We start from the raw sequence: 14987 nt of genomic DNA, 5'->3' as shown, positions 1-14987 counted from the left end.
ATGTATTATGTTAATATTAGAAATGTACAACATGAGGCCAGGCGTGGTGGCTCACACCTGTAATCCCAGCACTTTGGGAGGCTGAGGCAGGCGGATCACCTGAGGTCAGGAGTTTGAGATCAGCCTGGCCAACATGGCGAAACCTCATCTCTACTAAAAATATAAAAATTAGCTGGGTGTGGTAATCCCAGCTACTCGGGAGGCTGAGGCAGGAGAATTGCCTGAACCTGCGAGGCAGAGGTTGTAGTGAGCCGAGATCACGTCATTGCACTCCAGCCTGGGGTACAGAGGGAGACTCGTCTCAAAAAAATAAAAATAAATAAAAAAAGGAAAATAAATGTGCCACATGATATAGTGTATTAACGCTATAGGCAAACTACTATTATTTCTCTTAAAGAATTTTCTTAAAGCACAAAACTAGATTAAGATGTCCAATTATATGTAACTGTGAAAAATACAGTAGTCTCCTTTTATCTGCAGGAGACATATTTCAAGACCGCCAATGGATGCCTTGAAACCACAGACAGCAATGAACCCTAATATATACGGCCACATGTCACTTAACAAGGGGATTTCATCATTGTGTGAACATCAGAGAGTGTCCTTACATAAACCTAGATGATACGGCCTACTACACATGTAGGATATATGGTATAGCCTATTGCTCCTAGGCTACAAACCTATATCCAGTATTGAATATTATGGGCAGTTGTAACACAATGGTAACTATTTGTGTATCTAAACATAGAAAAGGTATGGTAAAAATACAGTATAAAAGATAAAAATGGTACACCTGTATAAGGTACTCATCATCAATGAAGCCTGCAGGACTGGAGGTTGTTCTGAGTGAGATGAGTGGTGAGTGAAGGTGAAGGCTTAAGACATTACTACACACTACTATAGACTTTACAAACACTGTAATTTAGGCTACACTAAATTTGTAACAAAAATTTTGTTTTTTCAGCAATAAATTAACTTTAGCTCACTGTAATTTTTTTACTTTATAAATTTTGAAATGTTTTTAACATTTTGACTGTTTTGTAATAAAGCTTAGCTTAAAACACAAATACACTGTACAGCTGTACAAAAATATTTTTTCTTTATATCCTTATTCTGAAGTTTTTTTCTAATTAAAAAAATTTTTTAAACTTTGTTGTTGAAAACTAACACACAAACACACACGAGCCTAGACCTACACAGGGTCAGGATCATCAATATCACTTTTTCCACCTCCACCTCTTGTTCCGCTGGAAGGTTTTCAGGGGCAAAAGAATACATGGAGCTGTCAACTCCTATGATAAAAATGCCTTTTTCTAGAATACCTCCTGAAGGACATGCCTGAGGTTCTTTTACACTAACTTTTTTTTAATAAGTAGAAGAAACTCTGGTCTAAAATAATAATAAAAAGCCTAGTATAGTAAATACATAAACATATAACATAGTCATTACCAAGTATTATGTATGACCAGCAGTGAGGTAGGTTTGTTCACACCAGCTCCTCCATAAGCACACTGTTGACTGAAACGACATTATATGGCACATGACTGCACTATGTTTTTTCCTATACATACATACCTATGATAAAGTTTAATTTATAAACTAGGCACAGTAAGAAATAATAATAAAATAGAACAACTATAACACATTAATAAAAGTTAACTGTAATAAAATTATGGGAATGTGGTGTCTGTCTCACAAAGTATCTTAGTAACGTACTCATCATGACCATGGGTAACTGCAGAAAAGGGGGACTACTGTAAATGAACTCTGAACTTGGGAAAGTCCATCAGCTAACACTATTCAAGAATATGATTTCATGTCTAGCCCCCTTCTAATGTGTTTGTGCAACCTTGATATTATTCAAGCGTTTAAGATTTTAATCAGAAAGACCAGTTTAGTAATGAATAATGAAAATCCCAGATAACTGTCCTATAAACTCTTGTTTGGCTACATTAAAAAAAGTGCTAGCATAGTCTAATAAAAGCATCCAGCAGGATACACACTCACCTTGTAGCACTTAGGAAGCACCATCTTACCACTGAGGGTCAGGGTTTTAAAACAACGTGCCTTATAAATTCCAAACTATTTATGAGCTAGAGCAGGGGTTGGCAAACTATGGCCTGGGTATTTGTTTTTGTATATAAAGTTGTACTGGGATGCAGCCATGCCCATCCGTTTATGTATTGTCTGTGGCAATGTTACATCAGTGATCATATGGTTTGCAAAGGCATGCCTTTGCAAAAAGAGTATGCCTAAGAAAAAGTTTGCCGGAGTGGGGCAGAGCAAGATGGCCGAATAGGAACCGCTCCAGTCTCCAACTCCCAGCACGAGCGACACAGAAGACCGGTGATTTCTGTATTTTCAACTGAGGTACTGGGGTCATCTCACTGGGGAGTGCTGGACAATTGGTGCTGGTCAGCTGCTGCAGCCCGACCAGCGAGAGCTGAAGCAGGGCGAGGCATTGCCTTACCCGGGAAGCGCAAGGGGGAAGGGAATCCCTTTTCCTAGCCAGGGGAACTGAGACACACAACACCTGGAAAATCAGGTAATTCCCACCCCAATACTGCGCTTTAAGCAAACGGGCACACCAGGAGATTATACCTACACCTGGCCGGGAGGGTCCCACGGCCACGGAGCCTCCCACATTGCTAGCACAGCAGTCTGCGAGCTAACCGCAAGGCAGCAGCAAGGCTGGGGGAGGGGCGCCCACCATTGCTGAGGCTTAAGTAGGTAAACAAAGCTGCTGGGAAGCTCCAACTGGATGGAGCTCACAGCAGCTCAAGGAAACCTGCCTGTCTCTGTAGACTCCACCTCTGGGGACAGGGCACAGCTAAACAACAAAAGGGGAAGCAGCAGAGGCCTGTGCAGACGCAAACGACTCTGTCTGACAGCTTTGAAGAGAGCAGTGGATCTCCCAACACGGAGGATGAGATCTGAGAACAGACAGACTGCCTGCTCAAGTGGGTCCCTGACCCCTGAGTAGCCTAACTGGGAGACATCCCCCACTAGGGGCAGTCTGACACCCCACACCTCACAGAGTGGAGTACACCCCTGAAAGGAAGCTTCCAAAGTAAGAATCAGACAGGTACACTCGCTGTTCAGCAATATTCTATCTTCCGCAACCTCTGCTGCTGATACCCAGGCAAACAGGGTCTGGAGTGGACCTCAAGCAATCTCCAACAGACCCACAGCTGAGGGACCTGACTCTTAGAAGGAAAACTATCAAACAGGAAGAACACTGATACCAAAATCCCATCAGTACGTCACCATCATCAAAGACCAGAGGCAGATAAAACTACAAAGATGGGGAAGAAGCAGGGCAGAAAAGCTGGAAATTCAAAAAATAAGAGCGCATCTCCCCCCTGCAAAGGAGCACAGCTCATCGCCAGCAACGGATCAAAGCTGGTCAGAGAATGACTTTGACGACATGAGAGAAGAAGGCTTCAGTCCATCAAACTTCTCAGAGCTAAAGGAGGAATTACGTACCCAGTGCAAAGAAACTAAAAATCTTGAAAAAAGAGTGGAAGAATTGATAGCTAGAATAATTAATGCAGAGAAGGTCATAAATGAAATGACAGAGATGAAAACCATGACACGAGAAATACGTGACAAATCCACAAGCTTCAGTAACCGACTTGATCAACTGGAAGAAAGAGTATCAGCGATTGAGGATCAAATGAATGAAATGAAGCGAGAAGAGAAATCAAAAGAAAAAAGAAGAAAAAGAAATGAACAAAGCCTGCAAGAAGTATGGGATTATGTAAAAAGACCAAATCTACGTCTGATTGGGGTGCCTGAAAGTGAGGGGGAAAATGGAACCAAGTTGGAAAACACTCTTCAGGATATCATCCAGGAGAACTTCCCCAACCTAGTAGGGCAGGCCAACATTCAAATTCAGGAAATACAGAGAATGCCACAAAGATACTCCTCCAGAAGAGCAACTCCAAGACACATAATTGCCAGATTCACCAAAGTTGAAATGAAGGAAAAAATCTTAAGGGCAGCCAGAGAGAAAGGTCGGGTTACCCACAAAGGGAAGCCTATCAGACTAACAGCAGACTTCTCGGCAGAAACTCTACAAGCCAGAAGACAGTGGGGGCCAATATTCAACGTTCTTAAAGAAAAGAATTTTCAACCCAGAATTTCATATCCAGCCAAACTAAGCTTCATCAGTGAAGGAGAAATAAAATCCTTTACAGATAAGCAAATGCTTAGAGATTTTGTCACCACCAGGCCTGCCTTACAAGAGACCCTGAAGGAAGCCCTAAACATGGAAAGGAACAACCGCTACCAGACATTGCAAAAGCATGCCAAAATGTAAAGACCATTGAGGCTAGGAAGAAACTGCATCAACTAACGAGCAAAATAACCAGTTAATATCATAATGGAAGGATCAAGTTCACACATAACAATATTAACCTTAAATGTTAATGGACTAAATGCTCCAATTAAAAGACAGAGACTGGCAAACTGGATCAAGAGTCAAGACCCATCAGTCTGCTGTATTCAGGAGACCCATCTCACATGCAGAGACATACATAGGCTCAAAATAAAGGGATGGAGGAAGATCTACCAAGCAAATAGAGAACAAAAAAAGCAGGGGTTGCAATCCTAGTCTCTGATAAAATAGACTTTAAACCATCAAAGATCAAAAGAGACAAAGAAGGCCATTATATAATGGTAAAGGGATCAATTCAACAGGAAGTGCTAACTATCCTAAATATATATGCACCCAATACAGGTGCACCCAGATTCATAAAGCAAGTCCTTAGAGACTTACAAAGAGACTTACACTCCCATACAATAATAATGGGAGACTTCAACACTCCACTGTCAACATTAGACAGATCAACGAGACAGAAAGTTAACAAGGATATCCAGGAATTGAACTCATCTCTGCACCAAGCGGACCTAATAGACATCTATAGAACTCTCCACCCCAAATCAACAGAATATACATTCTGCTCAGCACCACATCGCACTTATTCCAAAATTGACCACATAATTGGAAGTAAAGCTCTCCTCAGCAAATGTAAAAGAACAGAAATTATAACAAACTGTCTCTCAGACCACAGTGCAATCAAACTAGAACTCAGGACTAAGAAACTCAATCAAACCTGCTCAACTACATGGAAACTGAACAACCTGCTCCTGAATGACTACTGGGTACATAACGAAATGAAGGCAGAAATAAAGATGTTCTTTGAAACCAATGAGAACAAAGATACAACATACCAGAATCTCTGGGACACATTTAAAGCAGTGTGTAGAGGGAAATGTATAGCACTAAATGCCCACAAGAGAAAGCTGGAAAGAACTAAAATTGACACTCTAACATCACAATTAAAAGAACTAGAGAGGCAAGAGCAAACACATTCAAAAGCTAGCAGAAGGCAAGAAATAACTAAGATCAGAGCAGAACTGAAGGAGATAGAGACACAAAAAACCCTCCAAAAAATCAATGAATCCAGGAGTTGGTTTTTTGAAAAAATCAACAAAATTGACAGACTGCTAGCAAGACTAATAAAGAAGAAAAGAGAGAAGAATCAAATAGACGCAATAAAAAATGATAAAGGGGATATCACCACGGACCCCACAGAAATACAAACTACCATCAGAGAATACTATAAACACCTCTACACAAATCAACTAGAAAATCTAGAAGAAATGGATAATTTCCTGGACACTTACACTCTCCCAAGACTAAACCAGGAAGAAGTTGAATCCATGAATAGACCAATAGCAGGCTCTGAAATTGAGGCAATAATTAATAGCCTACCAACCAAAAAAAGTCCAGGACCAGATGGATTCACAGCTGAATTCTACCAGAGGTACAAAGGAGGAGCTGGTACCATTCCTTCTGAAACTATTCCAATCAATAGAAAAAGAGGGAATCCTCCCTAACTCATTTTATGAGGCCAACATCATCCTGATACCAAAGCCTGGCAGAGACACAACAATAAAAGAAAATTTTAGACCAATATCCCTGATGAACATCGATGCAAAAATCCTCAATAAAAGACTGGCAAACCGGATTCAGCAGCACATCAAAAAGCTTATCCACCATGATCAAGTGGGCTTCATCCCTGGGATGCAAGGCTGGTTCAACATTCGCAAATCAATAAACGTAATCCAGCATATAAACAGAAACAAAGACAAGAACCACATGATTATCTCAATAGATGCAGAAAAGGCTTTTGACAAAATTCAACAGCCCTTCATGCTAAAAACGCTCAATAAATTCGGTATTGATGGAACGTACCTCAAAATAATAAGAGCTATTTATGACAAACCCACAGCCAATATCATCCTGAATGGGCAAAAACTGGAAAAATTCCCTTTGAAAACTGGCACAAGACAGGGATGCCCTCTCTCACCACTCCTATTCAACATAGTGTTGGAAGTTCTGGCTAGGGCAATCAGGCAAGAGAAAGAAATCAAGGGTATCCAGTTAGGAAAAGAAGAAGTCAAATTGTCCCTGTTTGCAGATGACATGATTGTATATTTAGAAAACCCCATTGTCTCAGCCCAAAATCTCCTTAAGCTGATAAGCAACTTCAGCAAAGTCTCAGGATACAAAATTAATGTGCAAAAATCCCAAGCATTCTTATACACCAGTAACAGACAAACAGCCAAATCAGGAATGAACTTCCATTCACAATTGCTTCAAAGAGAATAAAATACCTAGGAATCCAACTTACAAGGGATGTAAAGGACCTCTTCAAGGAGAACTACAAACCACTGCTCAGTGAAATCAAAGAGGACACTAACAAATGGAAGAACATACCATGCTCATGGATAGGAAGAATCAATATCGTGAAAATGGCCATACTGCCCAAGGTTATTTATAGATTCAATGCCATCCCCATCAAGCTACCAATGACTTTCTTCACAGAATTGGAAAAAAAGGCTTTAAAGTTCATATGGAACCAAAAAAGAGCCCGCATTGCCAAGACAATCCTACGTCATAAGAACAAAGCTGGAGGCATCACGCTACCTGACTTCAAACTATACTACAAGGCTACAGTAACCAAAACAGCATGGTACTGGTACCAAAACAGAGATATAGACCAATGGAACAGAACAGAGTCCTCAGAAATAATACCACACATCTACAGCCATCTGATCTTTGACAAACCTGAGAGAAACAAGATGTGGGGAAAGGATTCCCTATTTAATAAATGGTGCTGGGAAAATTGGCTAGCCATAAGTAGAAAGCTGAAACTGGATCCTTTCCTTACTCCTTATACGAAAATTAATTCAAGATGGATTAGAGACTTAAATGTTAGACCTAATACCATAAAAACCCTAGAAGAAAACCTAGGTAGTACCATTCAGGACACAGGCATGGGCAAGGACTTCATGTCTAAAACACCAAAAGCAACGGCAGCAAAAGCCAAAATTGACAAATGGGATCTAATTAAACTAAAGAGCTTCTGCACAGCAAAAGAAACTACCATCAGAGTGAACAGGCAACCTACAGAATGGGAGAAAATTTTTGCAATCTACTCATCTGACAAAGGGCTAATATCCAGAATCTACAAAGAACTCAAACAAATTTACAAGAAAAAACAAACAACCCCATCAAAAAGTGGGCAAAGGATATGAACAGACACTTCTCAAAAGAAGACATTCATACAGCCAACAGACACATGAAAAAATGATCATCACTCACCATCAGAGAAATGCAAATCAAAACCACAATGAGATACCATCTCACACCAGTTAGAATGGCAATCATTAAGAAGTCAGGAAACAACAGGTGCTGGAGAGGATGTGGAGAAATAGGAACACTTTTACACTGTTGGTGGGAATGTAAACTAGTTCAACCATTGTGGAAAACAGTATGGGAATTCCTCAAGGATCTAGAACTAGATGTACCATATGACCCAGCCATCCCACTACTGGGTATATACCCAAAGGATTATAAATCATGCTGCTATAAAGACACATGCACACGTATGTTTATTGCGGCACTATTCACAATAGCAAAGACTTGGAATCAACCCAAATCTGTGACAGACTGGATTAAGAAAATGTGGCACATATACACCATGGAATATTATGCAGCCATAAAAAAGGATGAGTTTGCGTCCTTTGTAGGGACATGGATGCAGCTGGAAACCATCATTCTTAGCAAACTATCACAAGAAGAGAAAACCAAAGACCGCATGTTCTCACTCATAGGTGGGAACTGAACAATGACATCACTTGGACTCGGGAAGGGGAACATCACACACGGGGCCTATCATGGGGGGGGGAGGGATTGCATTGGGAGTTATACCTGATAGAAATGACGAATTGATGGGTGCTGACGAGTTGATGGGTGCAGCACACCAACATGGCACAAGTATACATATGTAACAAACCTGCATGTTATGCACATGTACCCTAGAACTTAAAGTATAATAATAAAAAAGAAAAAGAAAAAAAAAGAAAAAGAAAAAGTTTGCCAACTTTTCAATTGAAGGGTTTTTTTAATACCACCTTAAAAAGTACCCTTTTCCTTCCAAAAACTTCTTGGTTAAGATTTTTTAGGGCAAATAAAGGGGAAACTTATTTCACTGAGATAATTATAATTCTAAATGACACATGATTATACAGGCTGCCTATTATTGCTTTGATAAAAACAGGCATTGGGCTTGGCCTCTCCACAGACTGCTGTACTGGTCAGTTGCTACTTTTCTATTATGGGTGTCTATTTCACACACTCACATCAGCTTCTTCACACTCTCATTCCTCTGCTGCTGCTACCTCTTCTAGGATGCTTCTTGAGGCTGCATTATCTGCCTCCTTTCCCTTGTTTCTTCTTGCTAGTTTTACCATGTTTCTCAGGTACTCTGGATTTGGTGAAAATAACAGAAGCTTTGATCATCTCATATTATTTACCTTATTTGGTTCCAGCTTATTTTTTAAAAACTTCAGTGTTAAATATTTGTTTAGAGTTATTCACATACTAATTCATACTAACTTCTTGCTTATCGTTCCCCTTCTTGCATCTCAGTCTTTCCTTTTGGGTTTAATTTGCTTCTTCCTGAAGTGCATCCAAGTTATCACTCCATTTGTTGTTTGGGGGTACTGGGCACCTCTGGGAGTGGCCCTGGATCAGCTCTTACCATTTGCAACAATACTGTCTTGCTCATATTTGGGAATTTCTTTGGCCCTACCCTGCCTGTTTTCTGTCTTTCAAGGTTTCCTTATAATTTCTTGTTTGATGGATCCAATTCTTCTGGTCCAAAGCAGATACTGATCAACTCACTTTAAAAATATCTTTTCTGTCATTAGGGGCAAAAAGGGAATACCACAGAATGTGCTCAGACCTAAACTTTGAAATGGAAGCCTCCCATCTGTTGATCTCTACATTTTTCTCATTTACCAGCATGCCAATTAAAAATGAGGCCACAAGTCTTTTTACCTGCAGATATGTACATGTTCCATTTCTCATTAACTATCCTGACAGTAATTCTGAAGGGCAATTTCAAGTAATAGTAAGAAAACAGGCTGCTGAATCCTACATCTTGGAACAAATCTTGATTCCATTGCATTGTATTTGACTTTCAAGCAGTTAGACCACCCTGAGATAAATTATTTCCTTATCCATAAAAGAGAGATAATAACACCTAAGTATTTGGGTTTATAATTTATAAATGATACAGCGTATCATATAAAGTTTGATTTCAAATATTCTAGCAATCATGTTTTTCTGATTTCTCCCCCATTAGTTGTGGTCATACTGACTTTCTAAATCCCTGTTTATTATTTTGCCTTTTTTCCTACGCTAAGGATAAATCAACTGGATAATGTATTGGAAATGCCAATGAATCTGGAAAGTTCTTAAACCAAGTCTTTTCAAGTGAAGTCATAATAATCCATAAGAATTCTACTTTTGATAAAAGGTAGAACAAACTAGACTTAATATAAACACTGATTATAACTTTTAAAAGATGCACTGGAACAGCTCTGTTTTAACAACTAAGAATTTTTGAAAGAGTATAATCAATTTTCAAAAAAAAATCTGCCTAACAAAAACTACAGGGTATCCATTACAGAAGCTTATGCAATAATAAAATCAAAGTAATTAATTTTGAAAAAGCAGAACTAAAATGTACTATGCTGATTTCAAAAAGGTAAGAAGAAAATCTCTTTCATATAATACAACAGCTCTACATGGTTACAAATGGTCTGCTACCAACATAGCTATCTCCAGATGTCACTTATTTGGCTAAAAAAAGTCAAGGTTCAGACACAAAAGAACAAAATGGGCATAAGCAAAAGAAAAAACAAACTAGTTAAAAGTAAGACAACTCACAATCAATAATTTAGCAACACAGTACACACATAGAGAACCTTCCGGGATGACATCTTAGGGCCTAATGTACATGCAAATCAAGCCAACTTTTCAGGAACTCATTTAGTGTTTTCAACTCTTTTAACAATGGAAACTTAAAACCACAAGGTCTCAATGACCTGAAGCCTCATGTTTTGGGAATAAGGAATACAGAACAATGGTTTGGGTTCTCTATAGCATAAAAATTATATCCTGTTGTGTTTTTCCTAGGAGGAGAGAGAGGTCTAACACAAAGAAAAATTGTTCTGATCTACAGTTTGAGATACGGTTAGAAGGAAAGAGTACATTGAGGGCAGCTCGCTGAGTAAATGACCAGGGACCTAAGCAAAAAATGATCCCACGGGGGTTTTTATTTTCAGAGAACAAAACCCTTGGCTGGGTGAAAAAAAGGTCAGGAAAAGAGAGGGAAAGAAGGGTAAGGAGGGAGTCCTCCATTTCTTTTGAGAGCTAGCAGATAGGCTGAAGCCACGGAAATAAAGCCAATGCTGAGGAAGAGACCTGAGACAGGCCAAAAATAAAAATTAAAAAATCAGATCATGGTCATGGATCTTAAATACAGGGTCAAGCTGTGCCTCAACTGTACAGTTATATAAATTAATAAGGTCTCTTTACTGTTTAAGCCTGTCTGAGCTGGGTTCAGTTACTTGCAAGACAGAGTCCTAACTAATACAATATTGAAATTACGTAAATCTTTCATAAACAGCAAATCTGTTTTTCATACAGTAAGCAAAAATATTTCCCAGGGATGAAATTATCTAGCAGTTTTCAAAGGTACTTTGTAATCCTTTCACGGATCTTGGGGAGGGATGAAGAGTAAAGAGAAAGACAGTGACTGGAAATCTTTGTGAACACACCCTGTCACAGATGCTGGATCCACTAGTGGCAAATAATAATATTTCCATTTATTTTGGCTTTTGGACAAATGCATCATTCATATCAGTAAGGTATAAAAATTGCTCTTGATATATAACCCAAACCCAAACAACAACAAACATATTTAAAGAAATCCAGCAATTGTGGTTAACAAGAAGCTATGCGTAGAAAAACCCTAGTTCTAATTAGAGGACTAAAATTAACTATGTTTAGAACCATGTCTTTACAAAGTTGTCAATGAAGTGTTAAGAGATAAATGTGCTATCTTCTTTCCCAGTTTTCTTTGTATCTTATTGAAGCTGCACTACAAAGCATAAAATCCTCTTCAGCCTTAGTTATAATAAAAGCTACTACTTATTGAGTACTTACTATGTATCAGGCACTGTGGCCAAATGCTTTATATACATCTACTCATTTAATTTCTGTTTTTCTCTTGCTTCTTTTAGCAGGACTTAAGATCCCAAATGAAATAGTATAAACAACACTTTCCAGAGTATGGTCATAAAATGACAAGGCTGGAATTAAATACTAGTGATAATACTGTAACTGGTAATATTTTCTGAAGATTTCTTGCTTTCCAGCATCTGTAGGATCCATCTAATACACCTAGAATGGTTGCAACTAAATGGTTAATTTCTGAGTCTGGATTTTGAACTCCATCTAAGGGCTTATAATAGCAAAGACAGAAAAGGTAGGAAAACTCCGAATTTACCACTATCTTAAGCATATCAAGAAACCAGATAACTTGGAGAGTCCTTACTTACAGCAAACTACCTCTAAACCATTTTGCTTGGTGTATATTCCAGAAAATGAAATGTATTCATTTCAAACCAGTGCTACTCAAAGCGTGGTGTTATGAACCTGGTGTCACTCCACAAAGCGTTACTGTCCAAAATGACATTCTTCTATATCATCAAGTACAATGGTTATTTCAAGCTGATTTTTGTGTGTGTAAAATATTTTCTTGACAAAGGGACTGATGATTTATATTCACCCAAGCTCCTTACCTACCACAAACTGGTAACAGTTTATGGGCCAGCTATTCTGAGTAGCAAGCATTAGACCTCAATTTTGTATATTGCTTCCAGTTTTCTGTCCCTGCTGTCACACAAAATTCAAATAAATTAACAAGTAAATACTTGGCTTAAACATAGTAATAGAAAAAGCAATACAATTAGCAATTGACCTCACCTTTGACAGAAGCAATTTCACACAGGAAACATGACCCTCATAGACAGCAGACAGAAGAGGAGTAATATGATGTTTATCTGGAGCCTACGAAATAATAAAGAGATAACCTTATCCGTTTTTCATTTCTTCCTACTTTCTAGTTTTAACTAGAAAACTCTTACTAGATTTACCTAGTTGCCTTTCTACAAATAAATAAATAAATCCACAGAGTCAAGTGTCTAGTCTCTTAGAGCCACCAGAGACCCAGGCCCATGAACAATGTCTTTCCTTAGGAGTCGGAGTAGTAGAGCATAGGGAGCAGGGCTTTGACCTCAACTCAAATCTTGGCTCTGCCACTTACTGTGGTACTGTTATTTAGCCTCTCTAAGCCTTGATTCCCCACAACTGTAGAAATGCCAATGTGGTCCAGTAAGAGAAGACAGGGGTAAAACACAGCCAATGACGAGGTAAAAGGGCCAGATAGCATGGCATCCCTTGAAATACAGAAGCTACAAAAGGCTAAAGTTGGAAGATGACTGCACTTTTCTGATCACTTGCCCATTGACCTCTGTCCAATAATCCAGTTCAGATTTAGCCTATGACTGCAGAGTCCTATGCTCTATTACCTCATAGCCATTTGTTACCCACAGATAGTGCTAACTCCCTAAGCTTTAGAACTTGAAAAGCAATAGCCACGGGGGAAACGTCCTAACCTTCAATTTTTGTCAGCTTTAAGAAGTCAGGTTTTTTGGCTTATTTTTAAAAATCCCACCTCTGTATTTCTACGTTATAGGCAATTTGGCATAATTTCAGACTGTATTCTTATTTAGAATGAAGTTTCTACAAATAACTGTTTTATAATCTATAGAAAACAATTACCTATAGCATATTAACAGAAATTTTTTTCAAGAATGATCATGTCCTCTACGTACATTAATATCTGCTCCTTTCAGCAGCAGAAATTCCAGGATTTCAAGCTGCCCACAATCTGCTGCATAATGAAGAGGCTTCCTTCCACCTTCTAGTGTCCGGTTGACATCTTCTCCCTTATAAGAAAAGCAAATGAAAAAAATATTTATATGAATGGAAGACTGAAGAAGTGAACCGAGGCACCTGATATTTTCACTTTCTTAAAGCCGTGTTTCATGAAACAACATTTCTTGCAAAATAAAATAACCAAAAACTTGAAATTCTGCACAAGAGTTAACATACAGTATGATGGGAATTCAAGCCACGATTAGTTAAGCTGAAAACAATATACAACAATGATAAATGTACTGAAATACATTACTGTCCTCCATTTCTAAGGAGTTCAATCAGCATAATGTCAATATGTGACCACAACAGACTAGTGAGTTCAAGCACTGATATTTTACACAGTTCATATTACACGTATTTAAATTCTTCAAAGAAAGTATTCCCACTTTGAGGTAGGCAGTCATCAATATCATAATGTAATTCCAGTATTAGGTATTAAGAATTTATTTCATTTAACATTCAGTAAAGCCCAATTGTGTGGTAGGCACTGTGCTAGACAGTAGGAAGACAGTGGTCAGCAAAATCAGACAAGACTCCTGACTGTATGAAGCTTACCATCTGGGGTTGGGGGGCAGATATTAGTAATCACATAATTAAACATATAATTTCAAAATACAAGTGCTATAAAAAAAGGACCTCGGGGCTTTCAGAAGAACATGACAATCCTGGTGATGAATGGAGGTATAGTGCCAGAAAAATGAACTTAAGTCTAAAAAAGTCATTTTCATTCACTGAAGATTAACAGAGACTAAAAATGATGACTACTTTCTCTATGGACCTGCTGCAACACATCTGGCACTGTGATACACCCATTATTTCTAATCTTCAAACTACCCCAAGAAGAGAAAACCTCCATCTAATATATGAAAAGTCTAAAGCTGAAAGAGGTTAAATAACTTTTTACTGTGGTTCAGTTAGTAACAGAGATTTAAACCCATTCTCTTTCTGTACCAGCATGCTGCTTCTATTTCAGTATTTGCCCCTTCCCTCTTAGGAGAGTTCAGATTTTACTGAGGAGCAAAACATTCTAAATAGTTTATCCTCTCAGGTGGGTGTGGTGGCTCACACCTGTAATCTCAGCACTTTGGGAGGCCAAGACTGGTGCATTACTTGAGCCTAGAGTTCAAGACCAGCAAGGGAAACATGGCAACACCCCGTTTCTACTAAAAATACAAAATTAGCCAGGCGTGATGGCATGCTCTTGTGATCCATCTACTTGGGAGGTGAGGTAGGAGGATCACCTGAGCCCAGGAAGTTAGGGCTGCAGTGAGTCATGACCCTGCCACTACACTCCAGCCTTGGTTATAGGAGTGAGACCCTGGCTCAAACAAACAAAGTTTATTTTCTCAACAATTGTATTATTCACTTACCATAGTTTGGTCAACTCATCAAGCCATACCCTGAATCAAGATGTTTGGAGCCCTATCATTTTACAGCCACTATAAACCATTCTTTGAAACACACATACTCCAAACTCCCCCTCCCCTTTGTCACTTACCTTCCCATTAATTTAAATACTATAGGTCCTACAAGCCTCAAATTTAAGATTTACTCTGTT

At 38.8% G+C, this 14987-nt stretch overlaps 1 protein-coding gene across 1 annotated transcript in view; it reads right to left on the bottom strand.

The window, feature by feature from the left end:
* MTPN (myotrophin) overlaps positions 1 to 14987 on the bottom strand; it is a 55816-nt gene that overhangs the window by 16693 nt on the left and 24136 nt on the right. Inside the window, exons 2-3 of the mRNA XM_033194657.1 lie at positions 13324 to 13437; positions 12413 to 12496 (exon numbers count right to left, since the gene is read on the bottom strand). Of these exons, the coding sequence (XP_033050548.1) occupies positions 12413 to 12496; positions 13324 to 13437 (198 nt within the window). The remainder of the gene's footprint in view (positions 1 to 12412; positions 12497 to 13323; positions 13438 to 14987) is intronic.

The sequence above is a fragment of the Trachypithecus francoisi genome, unplaced genomic scaffold (assembly GCF_009764315.1).
Source record: "Trachypithecus francoisi isolate TF-2019V2 unplaced genomic scaffold, Tfra_2.0 Lachesis_group4, whole genome shotgun sequence".
Taxonomy (NCBI): domain Eukaryota; kingdom Metazoa; phylum Chordata; class Mammalia; order Primates; family Cercopithecidae; genus Trachypithecus; species Trachypithecus francoisi.
This window is presented reverse-complemented; position numbering and strand designations above follow the sequence as displayed.